A 20,289-nucleotide genomic window follows, 5' to 3' on the forward strand; every position below is an offset into this window, starting at 1 on the left:
AACAGTGCTCTGTGAGATGTTCAAATCTTGGAATATTGTTTAAAAACCATACTCTACTCTTTTATCCCTGACCTATCTTGTGTTCCTTGGTCTTCATGATGATATATGTGTCCTTTTTTTTTTCTAATTGGACTGGATTTTTGAGGAAGGGGTGCTTAAATGCGAACACAAACCACACCATTCAGATTTTTATTTGTAAAAAAAACTATAAATCCATTTCCCTCCATTTCACGAATATGTTTTACCTTGTGTTGCTCTATCACAAAATCCTAATTCCTTGGTATTTATGGTTGTGATGTGTAAAAACTCAAAGGGTATGAATTATTTTGCAAAGAACATACATTTTAAACAAATGCCCTTTAGTTGTTTGTCATTGTAGACAAGTATTTCAGGCTAAAGGACCCATCTAAAATTACCTTTATGTGTTCTGGAAACACATTTTAATGTGTCTCATTATTAAGTATTTCACCTTTAACCTATAATCTATAATCCAGTCTTAAACAGCTATAGTCTACAAATAGTGAGGATTTAGAAATTACTTCAAATATTAACTCATTTACTTATTTTTAAAGTTACAATGACAGAAATATGATAAAATTGTGATTGAAGTTTTCATTGGCCAGTATAAATGACTATTTCGCATATGGCCAAAATGGCTCACAGTTAACAGACACACTGTAATTTCACTTTCAGGCCTAATAATTTACTTCAACGGGTATACTGGCAGGGCTCTCAAATAATACTTCAAAAGCAATTTATTTTAATAAGATAGCCACTTATCAATGCACTGTTTTTCTGCATTTCCTGTTTCTGTTACTCCCTGTCGAGATGCGATAAGATGCTTCTCATAAATAGTCTCCGGATCTGTTCACATTTAGAGAATATAGGACCAGTTTGGTTGCTACTCTGCTGATATCATCCTCAGGAGGGAAGCATCAATTATAGATTGAAGCAGATACTTTCGGAATAATCTCAATTAATTTGCTAGATATGCAAGACATATACACAGAGAAGGTTTTTAAGCATTTTTAAATAAAAAAAGATCTTGTAGATGTTCCAAAAATAAGATCACTTTCTGCCAAAATAGGCTAATGAAAATGAATGCCAGAGTAAGAGTGGAGAACAAATCTGGTTACAATTGAAAATCTTATGTTACCTACCAATTATTTCAGGTGTGAGTGGCTGGCTAAATACAGAGGACACATGGAATGCCAGAAAGATCAAAAAGAGAAAATAATATGTCAAAGGGATGTCAAAGGATGAACAGGCAACATAAAGGACAAGAAGTGAAAAGTGAAAAAGAGGGGATGGGGGGTGGTAAATAAGGGTAAACGCAGTAAAAAAGAACAATGCTTCCCAGAGCACTTTGCAATATGTTTCATGTGTTTTGCAGAAGAGCAGTAGATAGTGAAAAGACAGGAAAACAGGCAAAATGAGAGAGAGGAACAACAAAAGAAGAGCCAAACTGAGTCAGGAACACCATTGAGCATATGTGACAGGGGAAGCTTTAGTATGTCTAAGAGAGAAATGCAAAGAGGTTGAAAAGAAAGAAAGTAGATAAGAGGAGCCCCCTGAAGAATGAAGCCAGGGAGGGGGGGCTGGGGGGAGTAGGGCTGAAGCACAGCACACGTTGAACTGTGCGATAACACTTGTTTGAAGTTCATTAAAACCCTCTTGATTTGGGTAGGCTGAGTGACTGACTAGTGAGTGACTCAATCACGTGGTGAGAGAGCCCAACGCTCTGTGACACTATTCACAAAGTCATTATAGATAAATGACACACGGAGGGGGGTGAGTTCAGCAATGGAGGAGAACAAGGTGGCGGTGCATGTGTGTTTGCTCTTCCAAATCTCATTTTCCTAAGAATGAAGGGTCATATTTGGAGAATGAAAATGAGTGGGAGAGCAAAGAGAGATGCAATCCATTTTTAATCACATCTTTTCCAGTTAATAGACATGAACAATGGGGACAATAAATCTGATCAGGTTTGTGGAAAGGAAAACACAGAAAGCAATGAAGTATGACTTAAAACCGCGCCTGAGTGGAATCGTCAAGACACAGATCTACTAAGATATTGCTGTGAAATGATGAAGGGGTTGAATTTTATACACATCTGTGGTCAGGTCATTGTGTGTATGTTAGGTGAAATAAATTGTTTGGAAGCCATATATTTTCTATAAAGTAACATACAAACTATATTGTACTTGGGCATAGGCAAGTATGATACTTTTACAGTATGGTAAAAATAACATGATTTTACACTATGATGGTATTAGCACAGAAATTTAAAGCAAAAATATAATGGATGATCGAATTGCATTTATTTAAAAGCTTCAAATATTGTTAAATTATAATTATTTCAGCTCTGCTACAGCCCGTAGTGAGCAGGCACTCTTCCTCACAATTAATTTGAAGAACTTAAAGGCATGGAAAGAAACCTTTTGTGATTTCTGTCTTATGAAGATATAGATGTGCTTTGAGCATTTTTTTAACTACTATATAATTGGCTGGAAAACTAAATATCAATCAACATTAGCACTTTATTCAGTAATGACAGAATTTAGGCCCTAATCCCATATACAAACCCTGTAAAGTTAATGGCATAATGTTAGTTTGCTAATCCGCTATACTCACACAACTCTGACCAATAATATCATGTATTCTTAATATCATGCAGCCCTAATCAATGTTAAAAATATATATTAAAACAACATTGTTTTTCTTATGGCCAGATTATCACTGAAGCCCTTGGGAGGGGAAAAGCACCTCCCACATCTCTTAACGCCCAGGCAGCAGGGGAACTTGACTAAAAACCTACTGGGTTTCTTCTGGTCCGCAATGTTTCTCGTCCGGCTTGTATTCATTCTCCCCAGTAATCAATTTATACTTTGGGAGCCATCCCGCTAGCATGTCTCACTGCATTAGGACACATTGCTATGAAGCTGGTGGAAAACAAAAGTATAAGGAAATGTAGATGTTTCATGCAGGTGATGCTCAGTTAACAGTTCTGCTGTTTGGCCTCGATCTCCAAACACACCACATTCCATGCATCCTGACAAGGTCAGCTGGTTATCTGGGCTGTCTCCTCAAGAGCTGGCCTATTAACTGCAATATATGATCTACTGTTAATCCTTTCTCCATAAAAGAATTCTGAAAAAAATGCCTGCATTGTAACATTTCTAATATAAACATAGAAAAAGGGTACTGTGGAAGTGTTTTCAGACATTCTCTTATATGTGTAGGTTAAATAAATTGTGGGTTAAAGTGACCAAAATGTTTTCTATAAACTGTGTGAATGTATTATTTCTAATCTAAAGAGATTGAGTTTATACAACTTTAGTTATTTTCATCCAGTTAGAACCACGTGCTAGTGATTTTCAGCAGACTCAGCATTATACCCCTGCTCTCAGAAAACGGCTCTTGTGTTTTCTTGTAGCATTTACAGTTTGTATTATAGGTAAATATTTTTTTACAGCAAACAAAAGTAAACAAAAATGTAATTTCCTGATCATGGAGGCAGGCCAAGTTTAACAAGAAACAAGAAAGCAAAATATGAAAACATTAAACCTCACATTGTGTAATATTTAAGTAATTAATTTGTATTTTATTGCATTATATTATATATTATAAGTATTTGATCACCTAATAACCAGTAAGAATTTCGGCTCTCACAGGCCTGTTAGATCTTCTTTAAGAAGCACTCCTGTTCTCCACTCATTACCTGTTTTAACTGCATCTGTTTGAACTCATTATCTGTACAAAAGACACCTGTCCTGTGATTTTTTTGGATTTTTGTCACAGAAGTACTTGTGATGAAAATTAAAGACTTCTACATGCTTTGCAAGTGGGAAAACTTGGAAAATTGACAATGTATCAAATACTTGTTCTCCCCCCTGTATGTGACTGCAAGCTGTGATTTCTGTTTGTGAATACAAATAGAGAACAACAGAATGTGAGCATTGGCAGTATGGGCTTTTATGGGTTTGGACAAACAAAGATGCATGTCTCCCTAGTTGGTTTGGAATTATGATGTTGTTGGCAAGGGAGCTGAGCATTGTTGTTTAAACATTTATCTAAATCTTTAGCTGATGTAATGTGTGGGGTTTTATTATTGTTCCCCAATAGTGGAGATGGGGAAAGCACCCTGAGAGTAAGCTGTTTACTCAGGCATCTACTTAGACTACAGCACTTGTCAACATAAATATATATATTATACTATTATAATATGGTCAAAGATAGTGTCCATCTTAATAAATTAGAGTTCAACCTATATAGATTTATATATAGATTCATTGTATTAAACTAAAAGCTAATGAAAACCCAAAATTCACTTTCTCAGAACATCAGTGTATTACTTGAAACCAATTAAAAAAATTTTTAGTACAGAAACGTTACGTTATGGCGTAGACAATCACAAGCAATGCTGCTGACAGTTGTCCTGTTGACATGCAGTGCCAACCTCCAGATAGGGGGAATGCAACAAAAAGGGTAAAGAAACTGGCTGTTCACAGAGTGCTTCATCTAAGCATAGGGGAAGTTAAGTGAAAAGATCAAGTGTACAAGTCAATTTTGCACAAGCAACAAAAACTGCAGGCTGAAGAAGATTGTAGAGCAAAGCCTATTCAACAGAATAAAAAGACTGATTGTCCAGCAAACTGGCTTGACCTCACTGACAACTTATCAATGTATGGCATATTGTCAAGAGTAAGATGAGAGACACCAGATACAATAATTAAGACAACCTGAAGGCAACTATTAAAGCAAACTGAGCTCCCTTAAAATCTCAGCAGAGCCACAGAATAACTGCCTTCAATATATGTCGCATTGATGGAGTTATTCATATAAAAGCAGCCCGACCAAGTGTCGAGTGCTGCACAGTATATGGATATACTTTTCTGTATTCAATTTTTTATTGGTCTTATGTAACATTCTGCTTTCTGAGAAATTGAAGTTTATGTTTTCATTAGGTATAAGCCATAATCCTTAAAATTAACAGAAATAAACATTTGCAATTTACAGTTTCACTCTCTGTATAACAAATCTATGAGCATCACGCTTTGACCTGAATTACTAACATAAAAAAGTAACTTCTTGATATTCCAATTTATTCAGGTGCATCTGTTAGTAAAATACTATATATGCATGCAATAAATATTTTACTTTGTTATTAACTGATTATTAGTGTATTTTAATAAACTTAAAAATTAAAAAGTTGAGGAAATAATTTGTCTTATGTGGTAATGACATCTTGTAAGAAATCTGTCTGAAACATTTTGTACTCCATACTATAAAGTGTGACGCTGTAAAAGATCCATTAACACATCTAGTTGCGTAGTTTCTTGTTAAAAGTACTTACAACCTGTTTCATGGATTATTTAAAAGAATGTGGACAACTGACAGAATATGTTGCTTTTTTATAAGATTTAATCTTTAAATCCCTTTAGTTAAACATCAGTGTATTTATCTGCATGGACATTACATTTGGGAAGTGAGGGGGGAGATGTCTGTTACATGATGACATATCCTCTCATCCTTGTTTCCTTTAACCTCTTTATGCTTTAATCTTTGCAGAACAAAGACCAGAGGACCACATTTTTAAGGTGAAGGAAGTAGACTTAAATTGTGGCCTGTGTATGTGCATTTGTGTGAACCTGGATATATATACAAAAAAAGCAGCCAGTGAAGTTCATCTGATGTACCAGCTCAATGACCATTCTCATGTCTCTCGTCAAGCTGATCACTGATTCTCTCTCCTCCCTGCTCTTCCCTAACTCCTTTTCTTCTAGGGGACCTACTTAGATCTGATAATTAGAGGCTGGTGGGAGGTGTGAAGGGTGGAGATGGGGAAAGTGACAGAGAGTAGGAAGCAGAATGGGAGCTGTGAATGTAAAAGCCCTTGGCATAGTTTGAAGCTAAGAGGAGAGGGAGGGAGTGCGGTGGTAACAAAAAGAGAGAAAGGCCCATAATTATAGAAGCGTAAGGTGTGAAGATGAAAAGGATCTTAAGTTTTTAGACACATACTTACGCACCAACACCCTGTGGTAACCGAAAGCTTCCCAGTTTTATCATATCCAACAGAGCCTAAGGCAAAAATACTCTCCTCCTTATTCTTTGCTAACTCCCCTGCCTGCAGCTGCTCCTCCCTTATTGTTACAATCAGTTTTTCTTCATTTCAGTTGTTGCCGCTCTCCTGCTTTATTTTTATTTTTTCATTTGCTCCTAATGGAGAACTAAAATTCAAAATAGCTTCTTTTACCATTCAGTTTGGCTATAAAAAAAGCTATTTATCCATTAAACTAAAAGTTGAAAGAACAACAGTGCAGCAACAACTGGAAGTTTTGCAATTACTTATTCAACTTTAGAATTTGCTAAAAACTAAGAACAGTAGATAACTATTAATGTCTTAAAAAAAATGTCATTCTTTCCTAATTTAACATAATTTTGAGGATTGTTTCTTTTCACATTTCTTGTCATAAATAAATATTTTAGGTCTATTGTCAGATTACAGTCAAATTACATTTTGACTATTTGTACATACAAATCAAACACAAAGGGAAAATACTAAAATAAACAAATTAAATATTTGACATATAAATAAAAGACATGTAGAGGAACGTCTAAGGAAACAATCATGAAATGAGGAAACACACGACATAAATAAACAGTTACTGAAATAAATGTGGCTGAGAAGCTCATAATGTGTCAAAAATCAAAAATATAATTAAACACATAAAAGTATAAAATGTGTTAAATTTGTAAAAAGTATTATTAGTTCATATATATATATATATATATACACACACACACACAATAATACATCCTAGATCTGAATGAATGAAATATTCTCATTGAATACTTTGTTCTGTACAAAGTTGAATGTGCTGACAACAAAATCACACAAAAATCATTAATGGAAATCAAATTTATTAACCAATGGAGGCCTGGATTTGGAGTCACACACAAAATTAAAGTGGAAAAACACACTACAGGCTGATCCAACTTTGATGTAATGTCCTTAAAACAAGTGAAAATGGGGCTCAGTATTGTGTGTGTCCTCCACGTGCCTGTATGACTTTCCTACAATGCCTGGACATGCTCCTGATGAGACGCGGATGGTCTCCTGAGGGATCTCCTCCCAGACCTGGACTAAAACATCCACCAACTCCTGGACAGTCTGTGGTGCAACCTGACGTTGGTGGATGGAGCGAGACATGATGTCCCAGATGTGCTCAATCGGATTCAGGTCCATAGCTTCAATGTCTTCATCTTGCAGGAACTGCTGACACACTCCAGTCACATGAGGTCTAGCATTGCCCTGCATTAGGAGGAACCCAGGGCCAACTGCACCAGCATATGGTCTCACAAGGGGTCTGAGGATCTCATCTCGGTACCTAATGGCCGTGCGGCCCTCCAAAGAAATGCCACCCCACACCATTACTGACCCACTGCTAAACCGGTCATGCTGAAGGATGTTGCAGGCAGCTGATTGCTCTCCACGGTGTCTCCAGACTCTGTCATGTCTGTCACATTTGCTCAGTGTGAACCTGCTTTCATCTGTGAAAAGGACAGGGTGCCAGTGGCAAATTTGCCAATCCTGGTGTTCTCTGGCAAATGCCAAGCATCCTGCACGGTGTTCGGCTGTGAGCAAAACCCCCATTTGTGGATGTCGGGCCCTCATATCATCCTCATGGAGTCGGTTTCTAACCATTTGTGCAGACACATGCACATTTGTGGTCTGCTGGAGGTCATTTTGCAGGGCTCTGGCAGTGCTCCTCCTGTTCCTCCTTGCACAAAGGCGGAGGTAGCGGTCCTGCTGCTGAGTTGTTGCCCTCCTACGGCCTCCTCCACGTCTCCTGGTGTAGTGGCCTGTCTCCTGGTAGCGTCTCCAGGCTCTGGACACTGACAGACACAGCAAACCTTCTTGCCACAGCTCCATTGATGTGCCATCCTGGATGAGCTGCACTACCTGAACCACTTGTGTGGGTTGTAGAGTCCTTCTCATGCTACCACAAGTGTGAAAGCACCACCAACATTCAAAAGTGACCAAAACATCAGCCAGAAAGCATAGGTACTGAGAAGTGGTCTGTGGTCCCCACCTGCAGAACCACTCCTTTATTGAGTGTGTCTTGCTAATCACCAAAGATTTCCCACTGTTGTCTTTTCCATTTGCACAACAGTGGTGAAATGGATTGTCAATCAGTGTTGCTTCCTAAGTGGACAGTTTGATTTCACAGAAGTTTGATTCACTTGGAGTTATATTGTGTTGTTTAAGTGTTCCCTTTATTTTTTGAGCAGTGTATATTATAAGCCTGAGTGAATAGATGTTTTAGGTTTGCTTTTAAAAAGATCAACTCTAGAGAGGTCTAGTAGACCTGCAGCAGGAAAGCAAATAACTAACAGGTTGAACTAAGACTATTAATACAAACATCTTAAAATCTTGTTCTAAGATGCACAGGTTTCCAATGCAGAGCCTGGAGATCTTTAATGGTTAATGATTCAGTTTTATTACCTCACCAATCTCATATCTCCTTTCTTTTACAACCTCTTTCTTTTTGCAATTTTTCTGCTGATTCAACCACCAGCAAAAAGGATAACATTGATTTGCCTATAAATTGAAATGAGGTACTTCTCTCCACCATTCCTATCCAGTATTGGCAGCTAACAGCTATTGTGGTTGGCATTTAACTTCTTTAAAAAAATAATCCTGATCACCTGATCAATAAGTTGCTAGTAAATAAACTTCAAAACATGGATCACTGCAGCAGCCAGGAAGTAAACAATGCTAGGAGATGAGAAGTGCGGTATGAGCTGGGAGATAGTAAAATGAATTCAGTGACATTAATATTTTTTTTTTTTTGTGTTTTCCATCTCCCTACCCACCGAATATATTAGGGAAAGACTTGGCAGTAGCTCAGGATATGAACATGCTGTGTTGTAGACAGGAAAAGAAGATAGGGAAATATCCTCCTGTGGTTTTCATCAGACAAAGAGAATGGGAAGTGTACCCAGTTTCATCACTTTCTTATGGTGATACAATGTGTGCGCGTTATGAATATGGACTGTAGTTTGAGGAAGATGGCAAACAAAGTCTGTTCAGTGGATGAACATAAACAAACAATTCATATGTCAGTAAAATGTAAGTAGAGTAACTGCTGATTCTTTCATTAGTGTATCCAAGTCTTTGTTGCAGAGCCAGAATGGCTATGTCCTTGAGATGTATTGAGGGCAAACAGGCCAACGTCTGATCCCTGTGCCCATATCATTGCTGGCATGAATGAAATACCCAGGCCTGGCTTAAACTCCACCCTGTGCTGCATACTAACATCAAGCTCAAGCAGTGGGGAGATTCTGCTGGCCTCACTCATTAACATAGAGTTAAGGGATTATTGAGATCACCGCCTCAAATCCCCTAATTGTAATAGTTAACATAAAATCATTGTCAGCAGAAAGAGACAGCCTCATTTTATTACAAAGTTGATGCATTGCCTTTTGTGGGTGTGTCTGCATGTTCCTAAGCTTGTATGCATGTGTCTGAACTATCTTTTCTAAACAGCATCAAAAATCTGGCAGTAAATACATCACCTTGGAATTAAAGGGTTAATTAAAAGCAAATTAAAAGTCATTAAGCCTGGATGACACCTGCTTTTTAAATCCTTTCTGTATTTATCCTTCTCTTTTAGCAAACACACAATATGAATGAATTCACACATTAACCTAAGTCAATATTGAACATCAGTGTCTAAGCTAAGTAGAAATGTAAACCTGCAAAGACTTTTGTTTGAGCCAAACTAAGCAGACAGTTCAAAAGGATAAAATAAATAGGGGATGGAGGTTTGGGGATATGAGTGGAATAACACAATGATAGCAGACTGCTCATCAAAAGAAGATATCTGGCTGAACTTGTCTCTACCCGTTGTGCAGCGTCTGCCAACTCAGACATGAGCACTAGTGATCTTAATCATACCTCACCTCAGGCTAGGATTAACAGGCCACTAAGTCCCTGTACAGCCCTCCACTGAAAGCCACAATGAATTGGCTTATCACAGGGAGACTAACATTGTCACAAAAACATAAAAGCATGGAGTAGAATTGGAAATAACTGCATTACTACTGAACCCAGAGTCTGAAATCTTGGGCACACATCGCGGCCTTCACTGACCTCCTTCCTTTCCAAGAAGGCTACCCCATAACTGTGTAAAATAACCCCATGTTATGGGGAGTGGCAGGGTTGGAGGCTTGTTGCTTAGCGTACCCCTTCCAGCGCACAGCTCGTCCTCTGCAGCAGAGCTGCCTAATTACAGTGGGCTCTGCTTCGACGGGAATAGGACTGGCTGCCAATATTATTGATAATTCACAAAGAGTAAGCTGTTGCAGGGAATAGGGATGGGCATGTGAAATGACTCAGTTTTATTAGCTTCCACTGCCCTTTGAAGTGCAGTCAAAAGCGGGACATGCCAGGATACTTGTGCCAGATGGATGTACTATGGCTGAAAGGTGTTGCAATCTTTTTAACATAACACTTTTTGCACATAAGCTCTAAAAATATAAATATTAGTGTCATATATAAAAACATTTCCTCTCATTTTCTTTCAACGTAGTTGATTTACTATACACAAAAACAAATTATAGGAATTTCTAGACATGGTGAGCAATGTAAAGTACTTATATATGAATAAAATCTAGTTCTAACAGCTCAGAAAAAAACAACTGTGGACTTCCTGAGCTCCAGACATAACTTTCTCATCCTTTTGCTACCCTAACCTTGTGCCATGGGCATGTTCATGACTGGCATAACATTTGTTGGTAATTTTGATCCAAAGACGATTTTATTTTACTCATAAAACTTAGACTGAAGGAAGCTCACTCTCTCAACACTAAACAACAATATAATGGAGGTCAGAATCTATCTGATAATTTTCAACAGTAAAATCAGTAGACACGTCATGTGAGGAACTGTTAAGGGGCTTAACCATCAAAAAATCTGGAATTAAAAAAATGTGCATGAATGGCAAGATGTCCAGCCACCAGGGTGTATCCAAATCTCTGCATGCAGGTACACCCAAGAGGAGGAAACTGTAGGGAGACCAGCTGGAGGAAAAACTTCCAATATGTTCTGCTATTTTTAGCTGTCTAATATATATATATAGCAAAATAGGTGGGGGTATTGTGAGATGATGTTGAACATAAATAATCTGGATTTTATCAGTAGAGGATCAATTAAAAGGAACTTTAAAATAGACAGCAAATAAAAAGCAGCAGTAATGCCCCCCATAACATTTTCTGACTCTCCCCTGTTCTAAAAAGGGAAAAAATTAAATCAGAGAAGCTTTTTTATGAATTCAACTATGTTAAAATGTTGTGTATAATTAAGCTCAAAGAATATCTGAGAAGAATGTACTATTCCAGTATAAGATCCACTGACCTCAGGCTTCTTGACTCGGCCCTCCTGGAAGGAACAAGTGCGAGGGTCATGGGTACAGTCATGCCTGTATTTACACCAATGACACTGGTAGGGACTACTGACACAAGACAGACACCTGAAAAAAAAACAGGATTACAGGGGAAAGAGAGAGTTTTGAATTACTAAGAAACTGTAGAAAACAACGAAAAAGCTTAGTTAATCCACTTATAGATGCAGTCACAAGTTTCCATGTAGTCTAGATGGACATGTTACTTTCTGGATTGTTATGTTGCATTTCAGCTGTTTTTTGGAAGGTGAAATAATCATGCAATATACAGTTTCAGTGTTTGAAAACATATTGTTTTAGCAGGTTTAAACATATTTTGGATTTTCTAAAATCCACACAAGGATCAAAATTATGTAGAAAGGCTACACTATATATGTAGACCCCTAATGTTTAACTGAATGTTCCTTTCTATGTGATTATTTTTCTTTTCTGCAGCTATTATCAAGATTTTAGCATAAATTCAAGCTGAATATGTGATCACCCTTCTTGGCAAAATTAGTGTAGTTAATTATAAACAGTCCTGTCTCAGACTCAGCTTGGCCATGTGTTTGGGACCATCATCCTGTAAGAACAATCATCTGTGTCCAAGCTATAACCATCTGACCCAAACTGTCATGCTCAGATGAATGGAAATTGGTTAGGATGGTTTTCAAAACTAAGACCACTGTCCCACCTCTTAGACATGGCGGTAGAAGCATCTTGCTTTAGGGTTGTTTTGTTATCAGTGGCACTGGTGCATTGCACAAAGTGGAAGGAATTACAAGGAATAGAGAATATTTCCAAAATATTTAACTTATTCTTAAATCAACACATAGATGGTTGAAATCTGGACACAGTTGGGTATCCTAACTGGACAACGGTCCCAAACACATATCAGAACTGGTTTTTGAATCAACACAACAACCTAAAAGTAAGCTTCTTTGGCAGCCTTCCTAAAGCTTTGACCTTATTCCAGTTGAAACTACAGTATATGAACTGTGCCTAAAACCAGGGTCATCACAGGAAACTCAACTCACTGTTGTAATTCTGGCAAAGAAAGTCATCAAATATCCAGCCAGATTTCAGCCAGAAGGTTGTTGATGACACACAGTGTGTAGTTTTTGTGCAATCACCATTTATTAAAATGAGTTAGAAGGTATGTAAATATTTGGAACTAGATGAATAATTTTTAACTTGTGTGACTTAGAATGACATCCAAGTATCAATATTTTATTTATAGAAAATAGTGACACTGTAATTGTATTTCACTCTGAATTTCTTCTTTAAAATAAATATTTAAAGTCAAACATTTATGACATTTACAAAGATGATGAATGAATGTAAACCTCTTGGCAAAACTGTAATGCAAAAAAAAACCCCAAAAAACCCAGCATCTTAAGAATGCTAGCCATTTCTTCAAATAAAGGGTTTAGAACTATAAGAACAGGCCTGCAGGGGAGTTCAAACATAAAATGTCAAAAGAGAGAGAGAAGAAAGCTGGCTGCCAATGATACATTCTGAAATCCATCTAGAGGAATGTTATTATTTTGGTGCTCCAAAATACACGAAAACTTTAATAAAACACTGCTGCAGAATGATTGAAGTGCATTTCAAAGCTAGCAGTAGAGGTTGACTTACGACTTGTGGACGCTGCAGTTGTAGAAAACAAAACTAGTATTTGCAAACGCCAGGCCCGTCTCCTTGGACCTGAGATAGAGCTGCACTATCTGGTGGTCACCTACAGAAAACGGAAGATGGTCAAAATTGAAATGAAAATTTTAAAACATTTATTGAACAAATTATTAACATTTACTGTGTTCAAATACATTCTAACAGTGTTTATCTGTTTTATTTTTCAACTAAGAAGCAACAGGTGGTCATCTTGTTGCATTGATAAAGGTTGTCTCAAAATGGCAGGAATTAAAGGGAAAGTTCTGTCAATTCCTTTTCATGCAGCTGTGCGTGAAGTAAAAGTCGGTGCATAGACATGTTCCTTGGGATGGGCAATATTCCCTCTGAAATCTCTTTGAGACTATCTTTCACAAGGTAAAAGAAGAACATGAAACACCAACCATGTGTACTTTTGTGTAAGTGTATCAACTCGCACCTCGTCTGTATTAGGTGTGTCCTTTTGTCTGGCACTAATGAAGGAGTTCATGTTTAATTCATCAACACATCCACACATCTAACTGCTTATTCTCTGCACTACCTCTTTAACTCTCCCTCCCATTCCCACTATCTTTACACACATGTCTCTTCACTTCCTTCCACACTTTGACTCCCTTTCCCCTGTGTGTCTCCCTCCATCTCTCTAACAAAGAAGGAATCATTCATCAATCGGAGTAAAGCATGGGTGACAGCAGATCTGTCCTAATTAGGCCACCTAAATGTTACCTTGAAGCCTGCTAACACACTCTATCCTTTCCTCTCTTCATCTGATGTGCACCCTTTTCTCTCTTTACACCAAGTGTTACTAATGAGTACTAGTAAAAACAGGAGATGAAAGATTCACATTTAAGAAACATTTTACTCTCTCTGTCAAACACAGAACAAACACATACATTTGCCCGTCTGGGCAGCAAAGCTTTGTGTGTGTGTGTATATGTGTGTGTGTGAGAAAAGGTTTTTCTGTATATATTTGCACATCTATGTTTGCATTATTGCGGCGTTACCAACTTTACATGTGGCTAACGCTGCAACCATTGAATAAATGTTGGTAATTCCTAGAAACGTGCTTAATGTCAGATGTGCATCTTTAAATGGGCACTGCCCTTTTGTGGATTAACAAATCATACTTTTGTTTACAGCAGCAGATATGAGGGTGAGTTTTCTTTTCCTGTTTTGTTTCTGTATGAAGTATTAGGATAAAAAAATAGTAAAGATGTGAGTACTACATATTAATGCTGTACTGCTCAGATCCACCAGGATTTCACTATCATAAGGATCAACCCCTCACTTCTGTTGCCTACCTCTTGCCTGGCTTTTCCATTCTACAGCTAAACAGTAACAATTTTAAAAATAGATATTGTGAATTCGAACTGATCTCATTCTCCTAAATTGTCTTTATTTCCCAAACAAAGAAGGATGGAAGTGTTATGGTCTTAGCATAATTTAATGTGTGGCTTTAACTGTGGCGCACTTTGAACTTGTCAAAGTGCTTTTATTAAACAGCATGCTATTAGGGAGTGAACACAATCTTGCTTTCTTGGCCATTTTATGCAGATATGAGTTGTGACATTTCCCCTCAAAGGTAGGTTTGCTGACTACTGTCTCTGTGGGGACTCTGTGGGGACACATTATTAATCATGTAAGCTTTAATTTACATGCATTTCTACACCCCACTTCTGTTGATACCATGAGATCCAGCTGTGGGTTTGCAGGTACAACAGAAACAAGTTCACTAATAAAGGACCACTTTTAAGCATTTTACCACTTCTAATGTTGCTCTCTGACCAGGGTTATTATACTTAACTAAAACAAACAGAAAAACCAAAATATAAAAACTATAACTAACTGGAATTGTATTGTGCGTTCATAAAACTAAACCGTACTGAAATTAAAGATATAATACCCTTTGTGTTTTTCAGTTTATTTTTAAGCCTTGAGAACTAATCCGGAATGGATTTGTTTCCACGTGAACAGTTTACTTTTGCTGTCGGCACCATACAGCAGGCCCAATGGACCCTGGCTGCACTTTATAAATTGCAATTTGCTCACCACGCTAGCTACCAAAAAGACAACAGCAAAAGTTTGGAGAAAGCTCCAGAGTCCCATAAGGGATTTCTTCAAGTATGACTGCAAGACAGATAAAAGCAAGTGTTTTGTAGTAGAAACAGATGATAAAATATGTGAAATATTTCTCAAGGTGAAAAAAAAAACAAAAAACAAATCTCAAAGTCCATTAAAAAAGTACGCACAAGAAGGGTAATTGCAAGTACCTTGACAAGCTAGCCTTTCTGTGTAACGGTCAGGTAGCACTTGGAAGGAAACAACCAAAATGCTGTGCTTTCACATCGACCAAGCTGCTGGTCAGTTTATTCAGACTGGGACATCCACACAACTATGTGATTGAGGTTAAGTTTACATTATATAGCATATTATTATAGTAGTTTAGATTATGTGTGTCCTTAGTCTAAGGACGATTTTTAGCAGCTTCAGTATTACACACATTTTGCCCTTAAAGCTACAGTAGGGAGTTCTGAGAACACTGCAGACTTGGTCTGAAAATTAGAACAAGCACACCTTACAGGTCCCTCCCTCTTGCTCTCTGCTGTGTTATAGCCTGCTCTCCACAGCTTCTCCCCCACAGCAGAGCCTGCGGTGAACATGCAGGCTCGTAAGCAGCCGATGATGGCGAATAAACAGCTATGGCACATTCAGTGGTAGGGACGAAACATCAACGATATGCTTTACATTGACTATGGCCTTCCCATACTTTGACTATAAACTTGATCCTCAAATTATTAGCGTAGCGCCATTAGCATCTTGAGCTTGAATGACAGTAAGGCTGTGTGTGGAAGGAATGTGAGCCACGCATGCACAAGCTTTATTCACACTGCTAAGACATTCCTCCTGGCTCTGATTGGTTGTTTTTAAAAGGGAGTGGTGTATTTCTGCAGATGACAGTAGGACCACTGGGAGGAGCAAGAGGAGCTTGATTTTGCACAGATGATATTGTACTGTCAGGACATAGTGACAGTTTTAACAAAACTAATGACTGAAGGAATGAAAACCGGTTCAAGTTGAGATTGAATTTAGACCACAATGTTTTGGTGATGAAATTTAAACACAAAGTTTAAACCTATGTGAACTGAACTTGGAACTAGATCTTTTTTGGGTGAACTTGCACAACACTAGGAATCATAAAGGCTGAATGTCTGTAGACAAAACTTGTCAGATAGGAACTTAACAGAGATTGGCATAACCACATCTAGAAAGGTAAAATGACCAACAGGTGAGATAAAAAGTTTTTTTTGTTGTTGTTGTCGTGTTTGTGGTTAAGTTGTGTCAGACGTTTTTTTACTATTTCCTTCGAGCAACAGAAGTAATGGCACTATGTAGTGATCTCTTAGCAACTTGTTTGACTGTTTGGCACACATTTTTACAGCTTGATAATCTCCTTGTTGCACTGTGGATGACTATGGTCCCATCATTCCCTCTGAATCCCTCTAAATCCCCAAACAGACAAGTAATTTATGTTCATTTATTTACTTAATATGTCCTAAGGCATTGCTTGAAGCCCTGTTGAGTTGCATATGGTAATGAGCAAATAATCCATTGGGTGTTCCTTTGCCCAAGGACTAACTGAAGGAAGAATACGAAAATGATAGTAGGTGCACTAAGGTGATAGGCACGTATCGTTGTATTCAACAGGTGCCACTTACTAGCTGTTTATAGTAATGCAGTTTTAATTTCCTGGTTACAAGAGACATCTACAGATATATTGTGTGTATGTTCATAAAGCAAACATGAAATCAAATACCAAAACTGAGAATGTAAGAATTGGCGCATTTCCTGAAAAAGCTTGCACCATTACTATTGTTTCTTACCCTTGTCCACAATAATACGTGGCATCTCCTTTTCAGCTGGCGAGGAACACTTGATCCGGTTTCCTTCTACCAGGCCGTTCATCTCAGCCAGGTCCTCAAATGTGCAGTTGACGCCTGCTGAAAGTTCTGGTACATTATGGGCTTCCAGCACCAACTGCAGAAGAAATAGAAGGGGAACTCTGTTAGAAATTAACATAAATATTATTCTTCTAATACTAGAGCAACTTCAGTGGTGATATGGAGTAGAGAGTTTTGTGCCTTTTCTGCTCTGTTTTCAAACAAATTACTGTCTGAGAGGTAGAGTGAAGACATCTGGATTTCAAGAAAGCACAACTCAGTCCAGAGAAGACGTACAGAAGAAGACACAGAACAACACGTCATTCCATTTGTGCCTTGAGTAACTGGGAAACTGAGAAGAATGTTTTTAAATCATAATAATTCGGAGCATTTTAAACACAACAACACTCATACAGACACTGGTTCATCCCAAGGATAAAACACCCAAACACAAACTCAGCAGTGTGGTACATGAAGTCCAGTCCAGCATGGAATTCTTAGACCTCTACATTGGAGAAACTAAACAGCAGCTACACAAACTGATGGCCCAACACAGAAGAGGAGACTCATCGAGACAAGACTCAGCAGTTTGTGTATGTCACAAGGACAAGGGACAGTTATTTGATAACAGCAATGTGTACATTTTGGACAGGGAAGACAGGTGGTTTGAGAGAGGAGAAAAAGAAGCCATCAAACATGAAACACCAACATGAGCAGAGGGCCTCAGATTTCAGCTTTTGAACACATACTCTACAGCCCTGACCCGTCTCTCCAGGTGGTTTTTCAGGAATTTACACCTTGGAACATGGGACCAAGACAACTCACATGGCATCGTTAGGAACGTGTTTCGATTGTCAGGGAACAAAGACCCAAACATTGAGCTATATCTTCTTTGGGATTAATTTAATTGCTTAATGTGTAAATTACTTCCTTTGTGCCTAAAAAGAAGCGAACAAGAGTAAAGAAATTACGGTACTTTAACACAGAGCTTGGTTGTAGTATGTTTAAGTACTGCAGGGTTGAAGGAGAAAGCAAAATTAATTCAGAGGAAGCACTGATTAGACAAGAGGAGAAACAATCTACTAGGATGACTGAGGGAACCAAATGAAGCAGTTAATCATTAGACACAAACCTGCAAGGATACAGGTCACTGAACTGTCACAGAACAGAGCACTCTCCAGGAAATAAGAAATAAAAATTTTTCATCATCATGTAAAAATGCTGTATAAGCTCCCCCAGCACCTCAGTAAGAATGGCCTCAGGTGAAGTAAGAAGAGAGGGAAAAAAGTGTTCTTGAATAAAAGAGAGAAAAAGCTGTTGAGGAAGGTGGGGCAGGGTCAAGACCATAATATACATATTGATGGAAAACCCTGTTTGTAAAGACGGCTACAGTTTTAAACACTAATTTCAGGTGTAGCCAGTAGCCCACTTGTAATTCAATGCTAAAAGCTGCATCAGCGTCAGAGAATGGCTGAACTCCACTGTTTTTTATTGCTATTTAATGAAAGAAAGCAGCAGCTGCATAGCCATCAACACAAAACCCCACATAAAACAGACAGTGAATTTCTAGTCCTAAATCTCCCTAAATACTCTACCCATCACTTCAATAAGTTGCTTTAACTTGCCACAACCATGGTTAACCTTAATGCATTCAGAGAGAAAAAAAAAGAGCACTACGGTGAGGACATTAGCAACTAAAACATCCAATAAACATGCATTTACACACAGACGTAGCCTTCTGTAGTTTGTAAAACAATTTGTTTATTTTTAAAAGAGTAAGCAAGGATGTTAAGTCAGTAAGTCTGTTATACATTTACCTACATCTACAACCTTGGAAAGATTATAATGTCAAAGCAGCATAATTATGAAATGTATTTTAGATGACCTGGCACAATATAAATTATCATCTTTAATGAGTGAAAACTAAAGCGAGAATTATTTCAAAGAAAAATAATTTCTTCCATGAGACAGACTGTATGAAGGACAGGTCCTTGTTTTTATCAGGAATTCCTGTGCTGCATCTTTCCAAATACATATTTAATAACCCAAAGGTCAAGTTGTGGTCACAGCCTGTTTGGCTGAAACCTCTGCAGAGCATTCAGCAGAATGGTAAATGTGTGCAGAAAGGTTAAGCACTCGATAGCATTGCACATGGACCCATGGATATTAGTAGAATGATGCAGAGGAATATTTCTGACAATCAACAGCTTACGTTTGACCTTCTGAGGAACACAGATGAGAACAGTCCTTCTGGCCTGGGAGAACTGAATGAAATATTCTTGGTCTAGGAAATTGAAAACCAGTTCTAAAAGACCCAAACACAGCAAAAGGAAAATGTGAAATGAAAAGTAACTCCACATAATGATGGTTAGGGTCAGATTGATATTTATAACATATAGTGGCAACTAAGAATGTTAAAAAAAAAAAAAAAAATGCAATTCAATGGAATAAAAGAGTAGGCCTTGAAATGTATAGAATATCTTCTGTCAGTTTTAAAAATTACTTGTGTGGAAAATCGAACTGCTGAGTAAAACAACAAAGAAATGATCTCACTTGACAACATTTATCAAAGTGGTAGAAATGAGCATCACAGTGTCTTGTAAAGGTAAAATATCCTTTGAACTTTTTAACATTTTGCTACATAAGAACCACAAATTTCAGTATGCTTTATAGGGATTTTATGTGATGGACCAACACATAGTAGTAAATAGTTACTACGCAGAAAGAAAATGAATAGAAAAGTAATAATAGAAAAGTATCTGGAAAAAGGGGTGGCATTTACCAGTTTAGTAAATAGAATCCAACTGTATGTAATTTCACAAATAAAAATCTAAATGACTTAATTACAAGTGTGCATTTATAATTAAGATCTTCAAAGTCAATACATTTTAGGGTCAACATTCACTACAGTCACAGTTTGTGTCAATCAGCTTTGCACTTTCAAAAACTGTTCTTTTTGTCCCTTTTTTCCAAAATAGCAGTGCAATTTTCAAATCTTGCAACAGATTTTCAATTGGTTTTATATCTGGACTTTGATTAGGCCATTTTAAGAAATGAATACAATTTAAGCCATTCCATTTGAGCAAAAGCTGGATGTTTAGAGTCCTGCTGGAAGGTGAACTCCGGCACCAATGTCAACTCTCATGGAGCCACGAATACGTTTTCTTTCAAAATCCATCTCGCTGCAAAATATGACCCGTTTCTTCGTCTCTGCTAAATAAATGTATCCCACAGCA

The 20,289-nt window shown here is 37.7% G+C and overlaps 1 protein-coding gene across 2 annotated transcripts in view; it reads right to left on the reverse strand.

Annotated features, from left to right (window-relative positions):
• plxna4 (plexin A4) overlaps nt 1-20,289 on the reverse strand; it is a 333,778-nt gene that overhangs the window by 76,821 nt on the left and 236,668 nt on the right. For both annotated transcript variants that reach the window (XM_047389857.1, XM_047389856.1), the window contains exons 7-9: nt 16,997-17,150; nt 13,086-13,185; nt 11,423-11,537 (exon numbers count right to left, since the gene is read on the reverse strand). In XM_047389857.1, coding sequence (XP_047245813.1) covers nt 11,423-11,537; nt 13,086-13,185; nt 16,997-17,150 — 369 coding nt within the window. The remainder of the gene's footprint in view (nt 1-11,422; nt 11,538-13,085; nt 13,186-16,996; nt 17,151-20,289) is intronic.

This window comes from Girardinichthys multiradiatus, chromosome 17, assembly GCF_021462225.1.
Source record: "Girardinichthys multiradiatus isolate DD_20200921_A chromosome 17, DD_fGirMul_XY1, whole genome shotgun sequence".
In the NCBI taxonomy this organism is placed as follows: domain Eukaryota; kingdom Metazoa; phylum Chordata; class Actinopteri; order Cyprinodontiformes; family Goodeidae; genus Girardinichthys; species Girardinichthys multiradiatus.